The sequence below is a fragment of the Melanostigma gelatinosum genome (assembly GCF_949748355.1).
Source record: "Melanostigma gelatinosum genome assembly, chromosome: 23".
Lineage (NCBI taxonomy): Eukaryota > Metazoa > Chordata > Actinopteri > Perciformes > Zoarcidae > Melanostigma > Melanostigma gelatinosum.
In genome coordinates, this window is record NC_136656.1 from 2,010,145 (window position 1) to 2,025,511 (window position 15,367).

The following is a 15,367-nucleotide window of genomic DNA, read 5'->3' on the forward strand; positions in this document are numbered from 1 at the left end:
CCACACTCAGCAACTCACACCAAAACAATGTCGATTGATAAAACAAACATGTAGTTTTGATTTTGGGGGTGAACTGTCCCTTTCAATGATACGTCTTATTGTAGGACACACTGAGCATCAGCCTTCCCAAATGTAATCGAAGGCATTGGACGGAAAACAGGAATTTTAGAACGGCTACCACTGTTCACACGGTCCTGCATGCAAAAAGCCACAAATAGGACGAGTCAACAAGCATCTACTCCACACAGTACACACGAAACACTGTGAATGGGTAAGTCACAACTGTACACAGAGAAAAAACAAGCATCTTTTCCTCCACACACACTGTAATAAGCCTCTTATCTGTTCACCAACCTGGCGAAAAGTTATGTTCAACACAACTGGCCTGTGCTGGTGGTGTTAGCATCTTGCTGCTTCCTGGTAAAACACCAAGTTTTCCTTTTTAATCTCTTGAGCTGACATGTTTATTGACGTGTTGAAGGCAGTTTCCTGACCCTCAAACCTTTCAAAACATCCCCATTTATAAGATAAATAGGCGACCACTTTATGTTCTTCGTCATTCTGTAAAAATCAACTGATTGCAGCCACGGCTTTTAATCCAAAGATGCGCTCTGGAAAACCAAAGTCCCCCGAGGCGTCTTATCGCTCAAATGTCTGATTTGGCTGGTTCATGCATACAGCCACTGAGCTGAGACTCTATGTAGACTCTGAGAAAGAAAGGCAGAGTATGTTACAGGAGATACACTCAAAACAACAGCAGCGGGGCAGGTGACCAACTGCAGCTCTGGCTCGTAGGGTTAGAAGCCTGCATACAGTGTGGAGCCGTGCTGAGAGGCAGTGCTAGCCGAGGAGGGACGGAAGGAAAGAAAAGACAGAACGAGGGGAAGACTGTGACCAGTGCTGAGAGATCTAGGGCTGAAGAAAAAGCACAGGAAGGCAGGTCAAGGTAGAAAAGTCAGAAGTACAGCAAGAAACAGAAGAGAAGAAGAAGAAGACAGCAGTATAAAAACAGCTGTCAGGCAGTTTAACGGACAAGCAGAGCTTTATGCTGGCTCGGTCGTAGTAGAGTAAGAACAGGTCGAAATGCACATACAGACACAAACATGCACGTACATATATGCCGCGCCTCAAGTCTCCAAAGCCTCATCGGGTCTCCGGACCCGCCCGGCTGAGCGAGTGCCATAAAAGATCATCCCTTCTCGTTCCTTCTGTTCTGCATCTCTTAACGTGGGGAAATCCTCAAATCCCCCTTTCTTCTTCTTCTTCTCCGTCTCTAATCACCGTCCTACCGCCTCATCTCATCCGCCCCCGTCTCCGTCATTTCAGTCCCGTTTTGTGAAAGCAGAATCGCACAGAAGCACAGAAGAAGAAGAAGAAGTAGAAGGAGGGCATGCTTTTGTTGTTTATGCATGTACAGGCTGTTTTCTCCGGGGTGTCTGGATTCGTCGAGGCGTCATTGTCGGCATTCCTAATGAGGGAGCGGCACCAGGATATCCACGTAGTTGATGGGGAAGAAGCCCGACTGGCCGTTGATCATGCCCTCGTACCAGTTGTCATCGATCTGATTGGTCAGGGTGATGACGTCGCCCTCCTTGAAGCCTAGCTCGCCTTCGTTCTCTGCTTCGAAGTCGTAGAGCGCTCGGCAACAGGGCTGGTCCATGGGGGCTGTGAAGAGACGGACACAAGAGGTATACGAATTGTAATTGAAGGGCTACGCCCTCTAGTTGTCATATTTTACAAGGCGACAACCTAGGTACCTTGCACAAGTTCCTTAAACCTGCATTCTCTCATTCACTCATGTTTACAATGTTTACTGAGGTAATAAATCAAGAGAGAAGTAGAGTCATTTTCTCATGGACTTCTATACAACCAGAGGAGTCGCCCCCTGATGGACATTAGAGAGAATGCAAGTTCCGCATCGGCTTCACTCTGCAGAAACCAGAGGCTGCCGCCTGGTTGCAAAGAACCAAGATGGCAACAGGCAAAAAAGTCTCTTGGTTTGGTCAAGCACTCATTCACCAACCCAGAACGCACTCCCGCTCTGTACCTGGTGATCTTCGGGGCGATTTGGCCGAGTTTATCCCGCCGTTGTGGCTCTCGATGGGGGGCAGCAGCTCCAGGGTCATTCTGGGTTTAGGAGCGTACTCCTTCCTCGGTTTAGCGGACACTTCTTTTATCCTGAAAGGGCCAGAAACAAAACAAAAAGGTTTGTCTAACCACTATTTCTTTCTATTGGTTTACGGTCATCACAGGTCGGCACAACGATCAATACCTTTCCTCCACCTTACTGGAGAGCTGTTGGAGGATTTCGGCAGAACGGCTGTGGTATTCCAACTGAGCTTGAACCAACGCTGCCAGCTGGCTCACCTGTTCTATCTGCAACACACACACACACACACACTTTTGTTTTTTCAACAGCACAACCTGTTCTGTACCCATGCTGGGCGCTGGTCTGGCTTGGCACAGCGCGGCACAGGATCGCTGAGTATAAATACTGATTCACGGTGGTTTATAAATGAAGTCCCTGCAGTTCCCATCGGGGCAAAATCTGATTGGAATTCTGTTTCCATTTCTCTTCTTTTCAGATTATTTTGCTTTTTTTCCTTGTACATGTCCTTCCTTTTGTCACATTTGCTAAACGTTCAACCCAGGCAAACTACATTAAAGTCAACTGATGCAAAAATTAATTCTGGTGCAACTATTAAGCAGACTCGAGCTGCATCGACTTACTATAGATAATAATTGGCAGATTCATTGCCTATGAAAATAGCTGCAGGGCCTCAAGCAGACATGAATAAAGAGAAGTCCTCACGTCGCTCTCCAGCAGGTTGAACATGCTCTGCTCCGCGATCTCTTTGCTCTCGTCGAACTTCTCCAGCGCCTGTTTGAGTTCATCGTCCTGGACTTTCCCCTGGCGCTTCTTCTTGTAGTCGAAGTCCAGACGGCGGCCCTCCATCTTCTTCAGGTGGTGCTGCAACAAGACATGAGCGGAATAAACATCACTTTAGAAACCATTTACAATTTGTCTATAAGCTCCTACACAACATCTAACTCACACACATATTAAGGCTTAGTCCATCAGATGACCTCGTGTCTTCATCGAAGCCTTTCAACTGGAACCAATCACAGGGTTTTTGCTCACCTGTATCTCCTTGAGGTCTTTGTCGTGGAGGTTCTGCAGCGGGTCGATGAAGTTCTGTTTGACCTCCATGTCCAGAGCGTCCTTCACCTCCCCAAGCTCCTTTATCGACTCGCTGGCATCGATCAGCGCCAAACCTGGGATGAACGGACGGGATGAGGGTGAAATAGAAACGGAGAAAATATCAATTCATTTTTTCCTCATAGACAATGTGGTGCGACTCTCTGTTGAAGCACTTTAATCATCAGTACAAAAGATGAACAAAAGTGAAAAGCTACAAGGCTGAATCTTCCATAAAAGGCCTTGAGTTAGATGTTAACTATGACTTCAAAGGTGCATTTTGACAAGAAACATCCAATCACAGAGCTTAAAATGTGTTTTTCTGCACCACTAACAGACGGCGGGAGCTAAAGAATAAATACATTCTACAATCTACATTTCAAATCAATTTACCTGAAATCTATTTTGGATGAATTCAGGAGATGATTTCAGTTGAAATAATTAAAACTGGTGGCCATAACGTAGACCTATAGAGTGCTGCAGGAATGAGTCCTAAAACCAGGAAATCAGTCAGTATTTTTGTACTTCATGTTTGTTGCCTGAAACACAAGCTGAAGAGATTTTAAGGTTTAGTTTAGGTTTAGTAAAAACCCCTCTGGTGAATTTAGAAGCTTTTCCGTGACTTAACAAAGAGTGTAAATGAGACGACAAAGCGTCCTCTCTCGAACACTGGTCCTCCTGTAGCTTAGTGGTGGAGACGTGAAGCCATGTGACCGTGGTGTAGTTCCTTTATAGCCGAACGTTAGCGGTTTACTTCTGCTGATCGCATTCACGCTTCAACAATCATAAAAGTGGTGTTCATTTGTGAAGATGATCTTGTTGAACAAAACGCGTCATAAACGTTTGTTCGCTACAGAGTTTATTTTTTGCAATAATCCCATTGGCTTTTTTTTAACCATGTGCGAGACTAACTTCCGAGATGGCGTACAAAGATACGTCATCCCTGCAGCAATTACAGAGTCCACAGTTTCTACGTTTAGTAAAAGTACAGACCCAAAACTCGATATTTGCCTCCAGACAAAAAAGCGGAAACCCCTGTGAACTAACACGCCTTTGTCGATATCGTAGCACCCTAAATGTGTGTACGTTCCCACTTACCGAAGGCGGACTCCTCCCCTAACTCCCGTCCAAACCTTAACATGGCGTCTCCCAGGACGCTCTCAGCCTGCGGGTACCCGGGTCCCTTTTCCTGCCCGCGGATCTTTGACATGGTGTTGATCATACTCAGCTTGGCTCTGGATGCTGCAGGGCGGCGAGGGTTAAAATCATCAGTGACTGGTGTTACTCGACGTGTTGTGGCAGTCTGAGTGTGCGTCTGATACCTGGATTCGGTTGTAGGTACTCTGTAGTTTTGGTCATGATGTCCAACACCGCTCTGCTGGTGACGTCCACCTTCTGCAGAGAAAAACACATCAGGGACATCGTGAGAACATGAACCTACTGAACACTAAATGTAGATATTTATATACGTTGATAGATGAGAAGCAAGTCGCTCTTCACTCAATGAACGTACCAATGGAAAACTGAGAAATGTAAATAAACATTTGCTCCAAATCTTAAAGGAATAGTTCGACATTTTGGGAAATATATTCACTTGCATTCAGGCAGAGAGATTGATACCACTCTCACATTTGTTAGCTTAGCTTAGCATTAAGACCGGAAACAGGGGGAAACAGCTAGCCTGGCCCTGTCCATAAAATCCACCTACATAACCAAGAACTCAAAAGCTCAACAACTAACAATCTTGTCGGTTTTATGCAAATAAATCCTCAGCTTTACGGGGAGCTATGTGCCAGACTCTTTATGCTAAGCTAAGCTAACCGGCTGCAGCCTTATATGTATTTATATAAAGGCCATATGCGAGTGTGGTATCAATCTTCTCATCCAACTCTCAGCAAGAAAGCAAATAAAAGTATTTCCTTTGTTTAAGGGAAGCTATCACGTCGGAAACCTGCTTCACTGTAAAAAACATAATCTTTTATCTACATTGGGGCCCATTACTGTGAAGCAGCTGCAGCGTTAAACCCCTGAAAACAAGCTACAAACTGTTCTTTAGGTATATCTATTAAATCCTAATTGATGCACAGAAGTATGTGACATCTACAAAACAAGAACAACTAAAATCTAAAGATAGATCTGTATTTACCTTCTCCATTTCTTTGAAGTCATCATCGAGCTTGGTTCCTTCCGCCCCTCCAACCTTCTCACTGACTTTCTGTAACAGGAAACACAAAGAAACTAAGAAAGACTTTCATGTTTTGAACCCACACTGAGAGAAGAAAGAGGGGATCCTTCTGTCTACACCTGAGCTGAGTTTCACTGGTTTCACTGCCATCCTTTCATGGTTTTACCATGTTCAGAGACACAAGTTTAGTCATTATTTTGATATATTCATGAATATTAAGGGGTTCTTTTCGGTTGATGTGCCACAACGTTTATTTTTTAAGATGCATAATATATGTAAACGTGATGGAAGAAGTATTCAGATCACATCTGATGTCTCGCTGTCCTATGAGAACCACGTATCTCTAAACAAGTAAACTTTTCATGAGATACAGTGGAACAAAGAAAACAAGGCCACGTTAACATCGTGACTCAGCCTTCACAACCTCGGACACGTCGCTGTTCTGCTGCAGTTCGTCCTCGTGGCAGCGCAGCAGAGAGACGCCTCTCGCCTTCTCGCCTCAGGATGCAGGAGAGGAGGAGGGACGAGGAGCAGAGTGGGATTCTCCACCATCGTGACTCACAGCAGCCACCCACACACACACACACACACACACACACACACACACACACACACACACACACACACACACACACACACACACACACACACACACACACACACGTACTAGTGCAGCATATATATATCAATGCATTCATACAGAAGCAACAGAAGAGAACGGCAGCGACACGGACATTTCCACTATGGACAGCATATCATGTATGTATGTTATCCACATGTCCTGCATGGATAACATACATACATGCTGCTGCTAATGTTAATTAAAAAAACAACAATATTTGTAAGTTTTTGTTTTTCTGGCGGAAAAAAGTAAATAAGTAAAATAAAATAAAAAATGAATGAAAATAGAGATTTTTAATCGAGCTAATTAACACATACAGCATGGCAGCCATAGAAAAGCTGCACAAAGACAAGGCTGAACTGTTAGGGTTGTTTAAAATGCTAATTGAGGTTGTACTTAATTTGAGCATTTTCATTTTTTGCTACGTTGTAGTTCTACTCAACTACATTTTACTGGAAAATATTGGACTTCTTTATTTGTACTTAAAAAAAATAATGAGATAAGCGTTTGCACCATTTCCTCTAAAATCGAATCTGAAATGAGACAAATTGAATTTTTTTTGTATTCAAGGGCTTTCATTTTGAAACACATCACAACGTCATCACAACGTCCTGGTTCTCTGTGAGTGGCACCTTGAGGTGGTCTGCTATTAACCTGTCGTGAAATGAGTATGTAACCATGCACCATTTCCTCGAAAATCTCAAATTAGACAAATTGTCTCATGAATGTGATTTGAAGTTAGCTCATGAATGAGATTAAAAAAGGAGAAAAATAATTAGTTAAGTAAGATTTTGAATGCAGGCCTTTATTTTTTACATTAATGTATAGTTCAGGATCTGAATACTTCTGCTGCTGCTCACATAGAAGCTCATTATGCAGACAAATCAACATGAAATGCGGTTTGTTGACTGTGCTGCTAATGTGTGCGTGTGTGAGTGTGTGTGTGTGTGTGCGTTTCTGGTCCATGAGGCAGATGTCACACGTCTTCTTCATGTAACTAACAAACCATGCCAACATAAAGGTAAACATGTGAGTGTTTATGTAACTGCGTACACACCTGAGCGTGTGCATGAGTGTGAGTGTGTGTGTGTGTCAGAGAGGACATGCTTCAATCAAAGAGATGTGTGTGAGTGTGTGTGTGAGTGTGTCAGAGAGAGGCGAGAACAGTAATGAAAAAAAGGTCTATTATGACAAAAACAATAGGCTACCAAAAAGTGAGGACAGACAGATGAGGAAGATGCAGTTTCCATGGAGACAAGGATCTGACTGGGTGCTCTCATGTCTCCAAGAAATCACACACGCACACACACACACGCACGCGCACGCACGAACGCATGCATGCACGCACGCACGCACACACGCACACACGCATGCATGCACGCACGCACACACACACACACGCACACACACACACACACACACACGCACACACACACGCACACACACACACACAGTCCTCCACTTGTGTGTGAGGAACACTCGGTCCAGTTGTAACACACAGTTAAATAACTCGTGTCTCCTGTTTCGCCGTCTCTTCACACTGCGTTCAAAACGTGCCGAGTTCCACATCCGACATGGCGGCGACTGAGCCGGCGGCGAGCAGCCAGCGGTGCAAACAGCTGCAACGGGGACCACGTTCACATACGCAAAGGGTTCCGATTTCTGCCGAAAACAACAATAATCCTCTCGCCAAAAACTACATTTTACAAGATTTCATTTGAACACATCATGATGACGTAATAATTCACTTGCATCCAATGCTCATCTGTACCGAATGGTGACTGAACGCACCGTAGTGTCACTCAATGGAACATCCGTGCCAGAGTCGTACGGCTCATTTGAGAAACAGCAGCAGCTGTTGGTGTTCAGTAACGTCACCCGCTCTCCTCCTGAACACCTCAACACACGCGTGTTCTCTGTGTGTGTTATAAAGACCAAACAGCATCACTGCAGATCTCCAGATGGCACATTACTACTGAATCTAGGCCGATGAGGATCGGCAGGGAAACCTTTTTCACTCTACGATGGTTAAACTCTAGTTAATCCGCGGCTCACATGACTCTCTTATTATCCAACACACTCCTTCACTGCTGCTTTACGGCTGTTGAGTGCTGATTCCCTCAAACACAAAACAAACCTCGATGCAGAAACCAGACATCAGTTTCGGCGGCACTAACCTCACAAGAAAAAACTCAAAATGCACCCATGGGTGCTGGCAGGGGAAGTCATTTAACACCCACCAACACACACACACACACACACACACACACACAGAGTAGAACAAACCACCTTCCCGACCGCTGAGGCATTAACAAACCCCATCTGTTCCTCCTCCACTGTGGCCTTTAGATTTTTTTTGCCACTCCTCCTCCTCCAGCTATACTTTCTCCAACCTCCTCCATCTCTTGCTCACTTGTCCTCACTCCTTTCTTCGCTCCCTTCATCTCCCGTCTCTTTCAGGCCTCTTTCTTTGGAGTTATTCACCGTCATTACAAGCGGCTGAGAGCGAGGAGGTCACAGGTCGCGGTGCCGTGACAGGAGACGGAGCAGATACATCCTCCTCCTCTCCGGAGGACATTCCTCCGGAGAGGAGGAGAATCAGCGGTTAGAAACAAGAAGAGAGAAGTTTTGGAAAACTCAGACGCCATCGAGATGGATTAAAGGCTGGATTAATGACCAGCTCAGGCTATTCATCCAGAATGTATACCCAATATTTTTGTTCCATTAATATTCATACACCTCAATTACCCAGAAATCATCATTAAGTGATTACGCTTCCCTGCATTTCAAGGCAGAAATTCAGAGCTTGTTGGTTCTGAAGTTCTACTCTGGTGCCTTCAAGGGCTCAAACGAAAAACAGAAGCCTGGACGCTGCAGCATCAGCAACATCAAAGCCCAGTTATAACCACTTAAATGTGATTCATGTGAATACATGTGGAGGTAAACAGAAACGTCCTGTACACCATGTGGCCAGAAGTATGCGGACACGCTTTGCTCATGCTTTAGTGGGTCTTTGTGCTGAGCCTCGCAAAGTCAACACTTTCTTTCAGTTACATTTTCAATTTGTGCTCAGCTGCAATTTAAAGAAAAGTTGCGCCGTGGAAAAGTTGGTGTAGCGGAAGTTTTACTTCTTCCTTTAATTTGACTTTTCAGGCCTTTGTAAAGCAGAATTATCATATTCTGGGGAGGAGGTGAAGAGGCTCATGATGCTGCTGTTGCTTGCCGGTTTCATCACTTGTTTCATACAAAGACAATCAGCCAGAGAATCATGTGACAGCTGCAGTTGTTCTTCACAAATGACGTCCAGTGCGGCTTTAACGTGGTTTAGAAGCTCGAACAATCAGCTGATTGTGCTTTGCTTCACAGTGTCACGCTCTTTGTCTTTGAGCCAGGTTCCTCCACACGGTCCAATTATGTCTCTCTCTCGCGCAGCGTTATTGTTTTAACTTTTCCTTTTTCATTATTTTGCTGTTAATGCTACGTTGTTTTGAAGCTCTCGGCCTCTGGAAATAATTATCTTCTAATCCTCTTTCCTTCCTTGAGTTCCGCATTTTGGCCGTCGCCATCTTGCTTTTTGAGACATGAGAGGGGCGGAGCTACAAGTACAACTGAACAAGACATTTTTTAGGCAACCAAAATGTTACAGTTGACTTTCATGAAGTGAAAACACTGTGAAAGGGTTAAAGGTGTAAGATGAAAACACTCCGTGGTAGAGACCTGTCAATCACAGTGTAGCCCCGCCCTAAAGCATCCCCTGCTTTATGGTCTGTTAGAGACCTGTCAATCACAGTAAGTCCCGCCCTAAAGCATCCCCTGCTTTATGGTCTGTTGACTCTAAATGGACCATAATGTACTAAATGAACATCATGCTGTATTGAAGAAGACTTGAAACTAGAGATTGAGACATAAACTCATGTTTACAATGTTTACTGAGGGAATACATCAAGAGAGAAGTAGAGTCATGCACTAAGAGTAAATATGGAATTTTGTGAAAGGTCCAGACATAAAAGAGCAAAAGACTGTATTCAAGGAAACCAGAAACAGAATTAGGATGATTATGTCCTTTGAGCCACAGGAGGGCTTTTAATGTGAGATATCTGGAGGTTGCTTCAATTTACAGGAGAATGAACTGATAAATAAATAAAAGACTGAAATAAACTGCAAAGTAGACGCAATTAAGAAGGAAAACAAAGTTCAAACTGGAGGACGTTTCGAGCGTTTGCATCAACAGCGAATAATAAACAGGAGCAGATGAGAGAAAAGGAAGTGCTTCTTCCTAACTCGCCTTATTTCCCTTCCCTCTCCTCCTCCTTTGTGCACATCTGATCATTGATCTCTCTCTCCCTCATCTTTTATTCAGCCGGTAAGACCGAGGTGTCTCATTTCCTGCCCTGCTGGCGGTGGTGGCAGCGGCGGCCATCTTGGTCTGAGGCCGCTGACTGGCTTCACGCTGACACTTCTTCAGGTTCTCATCGCGCATCCGTGAAAACACGACAGCCTCACGTATAAGCACACATGCTGAGATGTGTCCTACATTCAGGTCTCCGCGGACAGGAAGTCGGCGTGCATATCAAGTTTAATGTCCCCACGGCTCCTCGCTGCCCACTTCTGATTGGCCGGCTAGAAAGCATTACGTAGTGTGCCAGCGCTGCATACACACATCTGTAACTATCCATCGTCTCTGCTGCACAGCATGCACTCTGTCGCCCACGGTTACCCCGAACACACCTCGCTGAGGAACGGCATCACAGCGGCCATCGACGGCGAGTCCACACCGGAGAGACGACCGATGAGTAAATGTCCCTGCTCTAAGAAATGACACTGACTTATAACACTGATAAAGTAACTAGCACAACCTCAGCTTATTACAACCATGCACTAGTTTATAACCGTGGTGGAAAGCACCGAGATAGTGAGAAAGGTCCGTGACAATTGCCCAAAGTGACGCCTCCACAATGTGTGTTTAGTCCAAACCTCAACATTATTACTAATTAATTAACATGATTTCCATTATCAAGAAGGAACAGCAGAACATCTCCACGTCTGTGACGCTGGCCACCTGAATCTTTCCCTCTGAAGTGGAAGTGGCAGTACAGTGCAGCGCTTCCTTCATTGCTTGTTATTTCTACTTCCTGCTCTGTTCTGCTGCAGTGACCCAGTTCCCCCCTCAGGGATCAATACACTTCATCTCCTCTTCATCGGCAGCGCCTCGTCAGACAAATGCAACAAATGTGCAGGAATGCGTCCCGTTGACAGTCGGGAGGAGAGGCCGACGTGGAGGAATGGATCTGCGTTGCTGCTGATCCGGTTTCTCTGCACCGTGTTAGTGACTGTGCAGCAGCGAGGGTCACGTTACTGAACAGAGCGTGAAACAAACCGCGTCATTGATTTGGACTCTCAGACGACTCAGTGGAGGTTCAACAGATAAGAATCATAGTTCACTCATTGTTGATGCTACTGTACTGATCAATGCTTTATTATATGGTTATAACAAGTATTTAAAAACCTACAAAACTCCCTAACTCAGAGAAGCAGTTTAGTTTCTGTCTTTCACTGAATTGTCACATATGGTTTATACACATCAGCGTCTTTGTATTTAAATGTTGCTCTGCGACACTGGGGTGATGATGACGGACATAAAGAAGGATGGAGGGATGTTTAGAGAGGTGAACGGTTTGAAGTTGGTAAATGAAAGTGAGGGAGGAGAGAGGAGAGCTGCAGGGATGGAGGGACAGACAGAAGGATGTAGAAGGGATGGAGGGATGGCAGGAGGCATCCAAAAAGGAGTGGAATAAAGTTTACGTTGGGGGGATGAAGAGGAGGAATATTGAGAGGGAATTAGGAATGATGGAGGGATGACTTCAAGGTCTGGTTACAAGACAAAATGGATGGAAAAGAGAGGATGAAGAGATGGAAGAGGAGGGTGATGGAGGGATGAGGAAGGAAAAAGATGGAGGACTGGTCAATGTGAAGAAGAGGAAGGGGGTGATGGAGGAATGGAAGGAAAGTCTCAAATGAGGACGGGCATATTTTAAAGATGGAGGGATGATTTAGTGGCGTCATAACGGGAGGTGAGAGGACAGAGACGGATGTGAAGATGGACAGAAGACGTAAAGGAGGAATGGAGGGAATTCCCTGTTGCATGCAGCAGCCAATCGGCTCTGCGCACACACGCACACACACACACACACACACACACACGTTGGGATGCTATATTATGTAACAGGATATGAGGTGTGTGTGTGTGTGTGTGTGTGTGTGTGAGGGGGTTTACCCTGTTATTGAATGCATCCACTGCCAGATAAAAACCAGCCTGTATTTCACACACACATCACGTTCATGTTCACACTGTTATAGATGTGTATTTTAAACATATTTATATATTTAAAACCAGGAAGCCTAACCCTAAAGACTCTTCTATAATTTCAATATAAATAATCTCAACAGATATACAGATATACCCACGCTTTATTGTGATACATTTATATATATATATATATATATATATATATATATATTTTTTGTTGTTGTCTCTAATGCATGACAGGAAATGCGATGTTTACTTCCACGCATAAATACATCATGTCAGTTATCTGTGGAACAGAAAGATGAGGAGATGAAGCGGCGGCTTCTCTTCCTACCTGGGTGGCTTTATGGAACTGCTTCTTCAACCCCGCGACAGACATCACTTCGGTTGAGGAGAAAAACGAAATAGTGCTCAATAAGATAATTAAAATATGAATATAAACAAAGCCTATGTATGTAGGCTGCTGGGGGTGAATTCAAGCCCCCCCAAAAAACGGCGATAAATCCTCCGGTTAACGGTCGCCAGACGTCGATGTTGTGCGTTTATTTTGGTGAAATCGGTGGTGGATGCCGATGATTGCCAGAACAAACCCAGCTGAGAGAGAGAGAGAGAGACAAAGATTGTCTCATGAAGCGAGGGATCACACAAGCAGTAACCAAAGCCCAGTGAATATAATTGTAATAATAATAATAATAAAAATAATAACAATACAAATAACAATGAAAATAATAATTATGTAAATACTACTACTGCTACTACTACTAATTAAATCCTGATGATTCAGACCTCAGAGAGAGGGGATAACGCCCACGGTATGTTAACGCACCATGAAAGAGGAGGAGCTTAGCCTCGTCTCTCCCGCACACACGATCTTTGGTAGAGAGCGAGCGTCACGTTTCCTGTGACGTCAGCGCGTCGCCCACCGACACCCGCGAGCCTCCCCGCGTCGCACGAGACATTCCGCCGCGCTCTCGTGCGTTTTATTTTTTGGGTGTTAAAGCGATCAAACGAAACGGCACGAGACGGAACATCGTCTGGATGTGCAGCGTAATGAGGGCGAAGGAGAGACGTTCAGGGGCTTCAGCACCACGGACAGCTCCTGAGAGGGCTTATGGTGCGTTCACATACAGCTGGGAAATAAGTGAAATAAATCAATTTAAACAGCTAAACGTTGCGTCAAAGTCACATTAAACTGAACATATCTGAGTGTGTAACATAAAAATACAAAATTATATTGTTTTATTGGACTAAAATGGTTATTTATTTGTGTTTTCGATGCGAACTTTTGTCCCACAATGCAACATGAAGAAGTGTAGAGCTATGAGTCTACAGCTCTGTGAGGCAGTGGTATGTTGAGCTAAATGCTAACATGCTATATAGAGAAATAAAGAGTCAAACATTAGTTTTTAACCAGTTACAGTGCCAGAAGATCTGTGTTTCTACAACAGAAAACCCAACAGGGCCATAACAATACATTTCTAATCAAAGTAACTACACACTACTACACAGTTTAACGTTTCAGTCCTTTATTGGTGTTCCCACGTTCTGTATCTACCTCTATTACATTTCATTTTAATTTAAACTTTAATACAGTGCATGACATGTGTCTAAATGTGTTAATAATTATACTTAAAACAGGCAGAATTTGCCAAATATTTGGTTTATGTTCATAGCCTAAAACCCCACTTGAAATACTAATATGCAAATGTAAATGTATAATAACCCAAAAAGACAGAAATTTGTTTCTGTGCCAAGAGGTTAAGACAGAGATAATTTAACTAAAATAAGTCGACATCTAGTGTTTAAACTCGGTTACATGCGGTGTAATTTATCAGAAACATGCTCAATCCATCTCCTAGTTCATTGAGAAAAAACCCAGTTTGACCACATGAACTATTTAGTGAGTCTTGTCTGTGAGATGTACATCTACATGTTAACACTAGAGACAGCTGCACAGCTGCAGCTGAAGTGAAGCTGAAGTGTTTCAGCTTCCAGCAGACAGAGAGCTGATGGTGTGCTTCTGTCGCCACCTAACGGTCAAATAAAGCTATTACAGGAATAAGAGATACTATAATTATTATAATAACTTTCCAAAACAAGTTACAAAGTGCTTTACAAGGACATAAAAACAAGAACAATATACAGGTAGTATAAATAATTATTTTATTTACCTAGCACCTTTAAAAACTATGGAAGCCCATTTCCGCAAGCCAAAAAAAAGAATAAAAAAAGGAAGGTAACAAAAAGAAAATCCATCCCTCGAAAAAAAGGAAAAAGATTTACATTTCTTTTGCTGGCGGAAAAAAAGTTAAATAAAAAGTTCCAGTTGCTGTTTATTGAAGGTGTTCACCTCAGCCACATTGGTTTTATTATTTATTCTCCAGAGCTGCTTCTTGCTTAAAATTCTATTCAAGGATGCGTTTGCTCAGTACAATCCATGTGAAACATCAAGCTATTGAAGTATTTCATGTGTTTTTCACCACGTTTAAAGAAGTCTTCAATGTTCTCACAATCCATGTACATGTCTAATGTAGAGTAACCTACGAAGAGCTGCTTCTACGACTCATCATTTAGACTTTCTACAGCAACTGGAAACATCTGGTCAGTGTTATGTTACAGACGGATGCACCAAAACCTTTTTTTTAATTAATTTTTTTATGCTGGTGGAAAAAAAGTAAAAATGCTGGGTCCTACATTTCCCACAATGCAATTCAGTAGAGCAAAGACAGCTGTCGTTCTCCAGATCCACAGAAGTCAATGTATAAGTATCACAGGATGTATAAGTATCACAGGATGCACAAGTATCACAGGATGCACAAGTATCACAGGATGCACAAGTATCACAGGATGTACAAGTATCACAGGATGCACAAGTATCACAGGATGCACAAGTATCACAGGATGCACAAGTATCACAGGATGCACAAGTATCACAGGATGCACAAGTATCACAGGATGCACAAGTATCACAGGATGCACAAGTATCACAGGATGCACAAGTATCACAGGATGCACAAGTATCACAGGATGCACAAGTATCACAGGATGCACAAG

At 43.6% G+C, this 15,367-nt stretch overlaps 1 protein-coding gene across 2 annotated transcripts; it reads right to left on the reverse strand.

The window, feature by feature from the left end:
• Positions 1-1,468: 1,468 nt before the first annotated feature.
• On the reverse strand, positions 1,469-12,692 carry LOC306796720 (endophilin-A1-like; the record flags this gene model as incomplete). Of its 2 annotated transcripts, none has more annotated exons than XM_079295788.1 (9): positions 1,469-1,665; positions 2,048-2,178; positions 2,273-2,376; positions 2,813-2,971; positions 3,143-3,276; positions 4,298-4,441; positions 4,522-4,594; positions 5,346-5,414; positions 12,648-12,692. In XM_079295788.1, the coding sequence occupies 9 exons, from the start codon at positions 12,690-12,692 to the stop codon at positions 1,469-1,471; spliced, it is 1,056 nt and encodes a 351-aa protein (XP_079151914.1). The 2 variants fall into 2 exon arrangements, with proteins under 2 accessions (XP_079151914.1, XP_079151913.1); XM_079295787.1 differs by having other exon boundaries at positions 2,024-2,178.
• Positions 12,693-15,367: the final 2,675 nt, after the last annotated feature.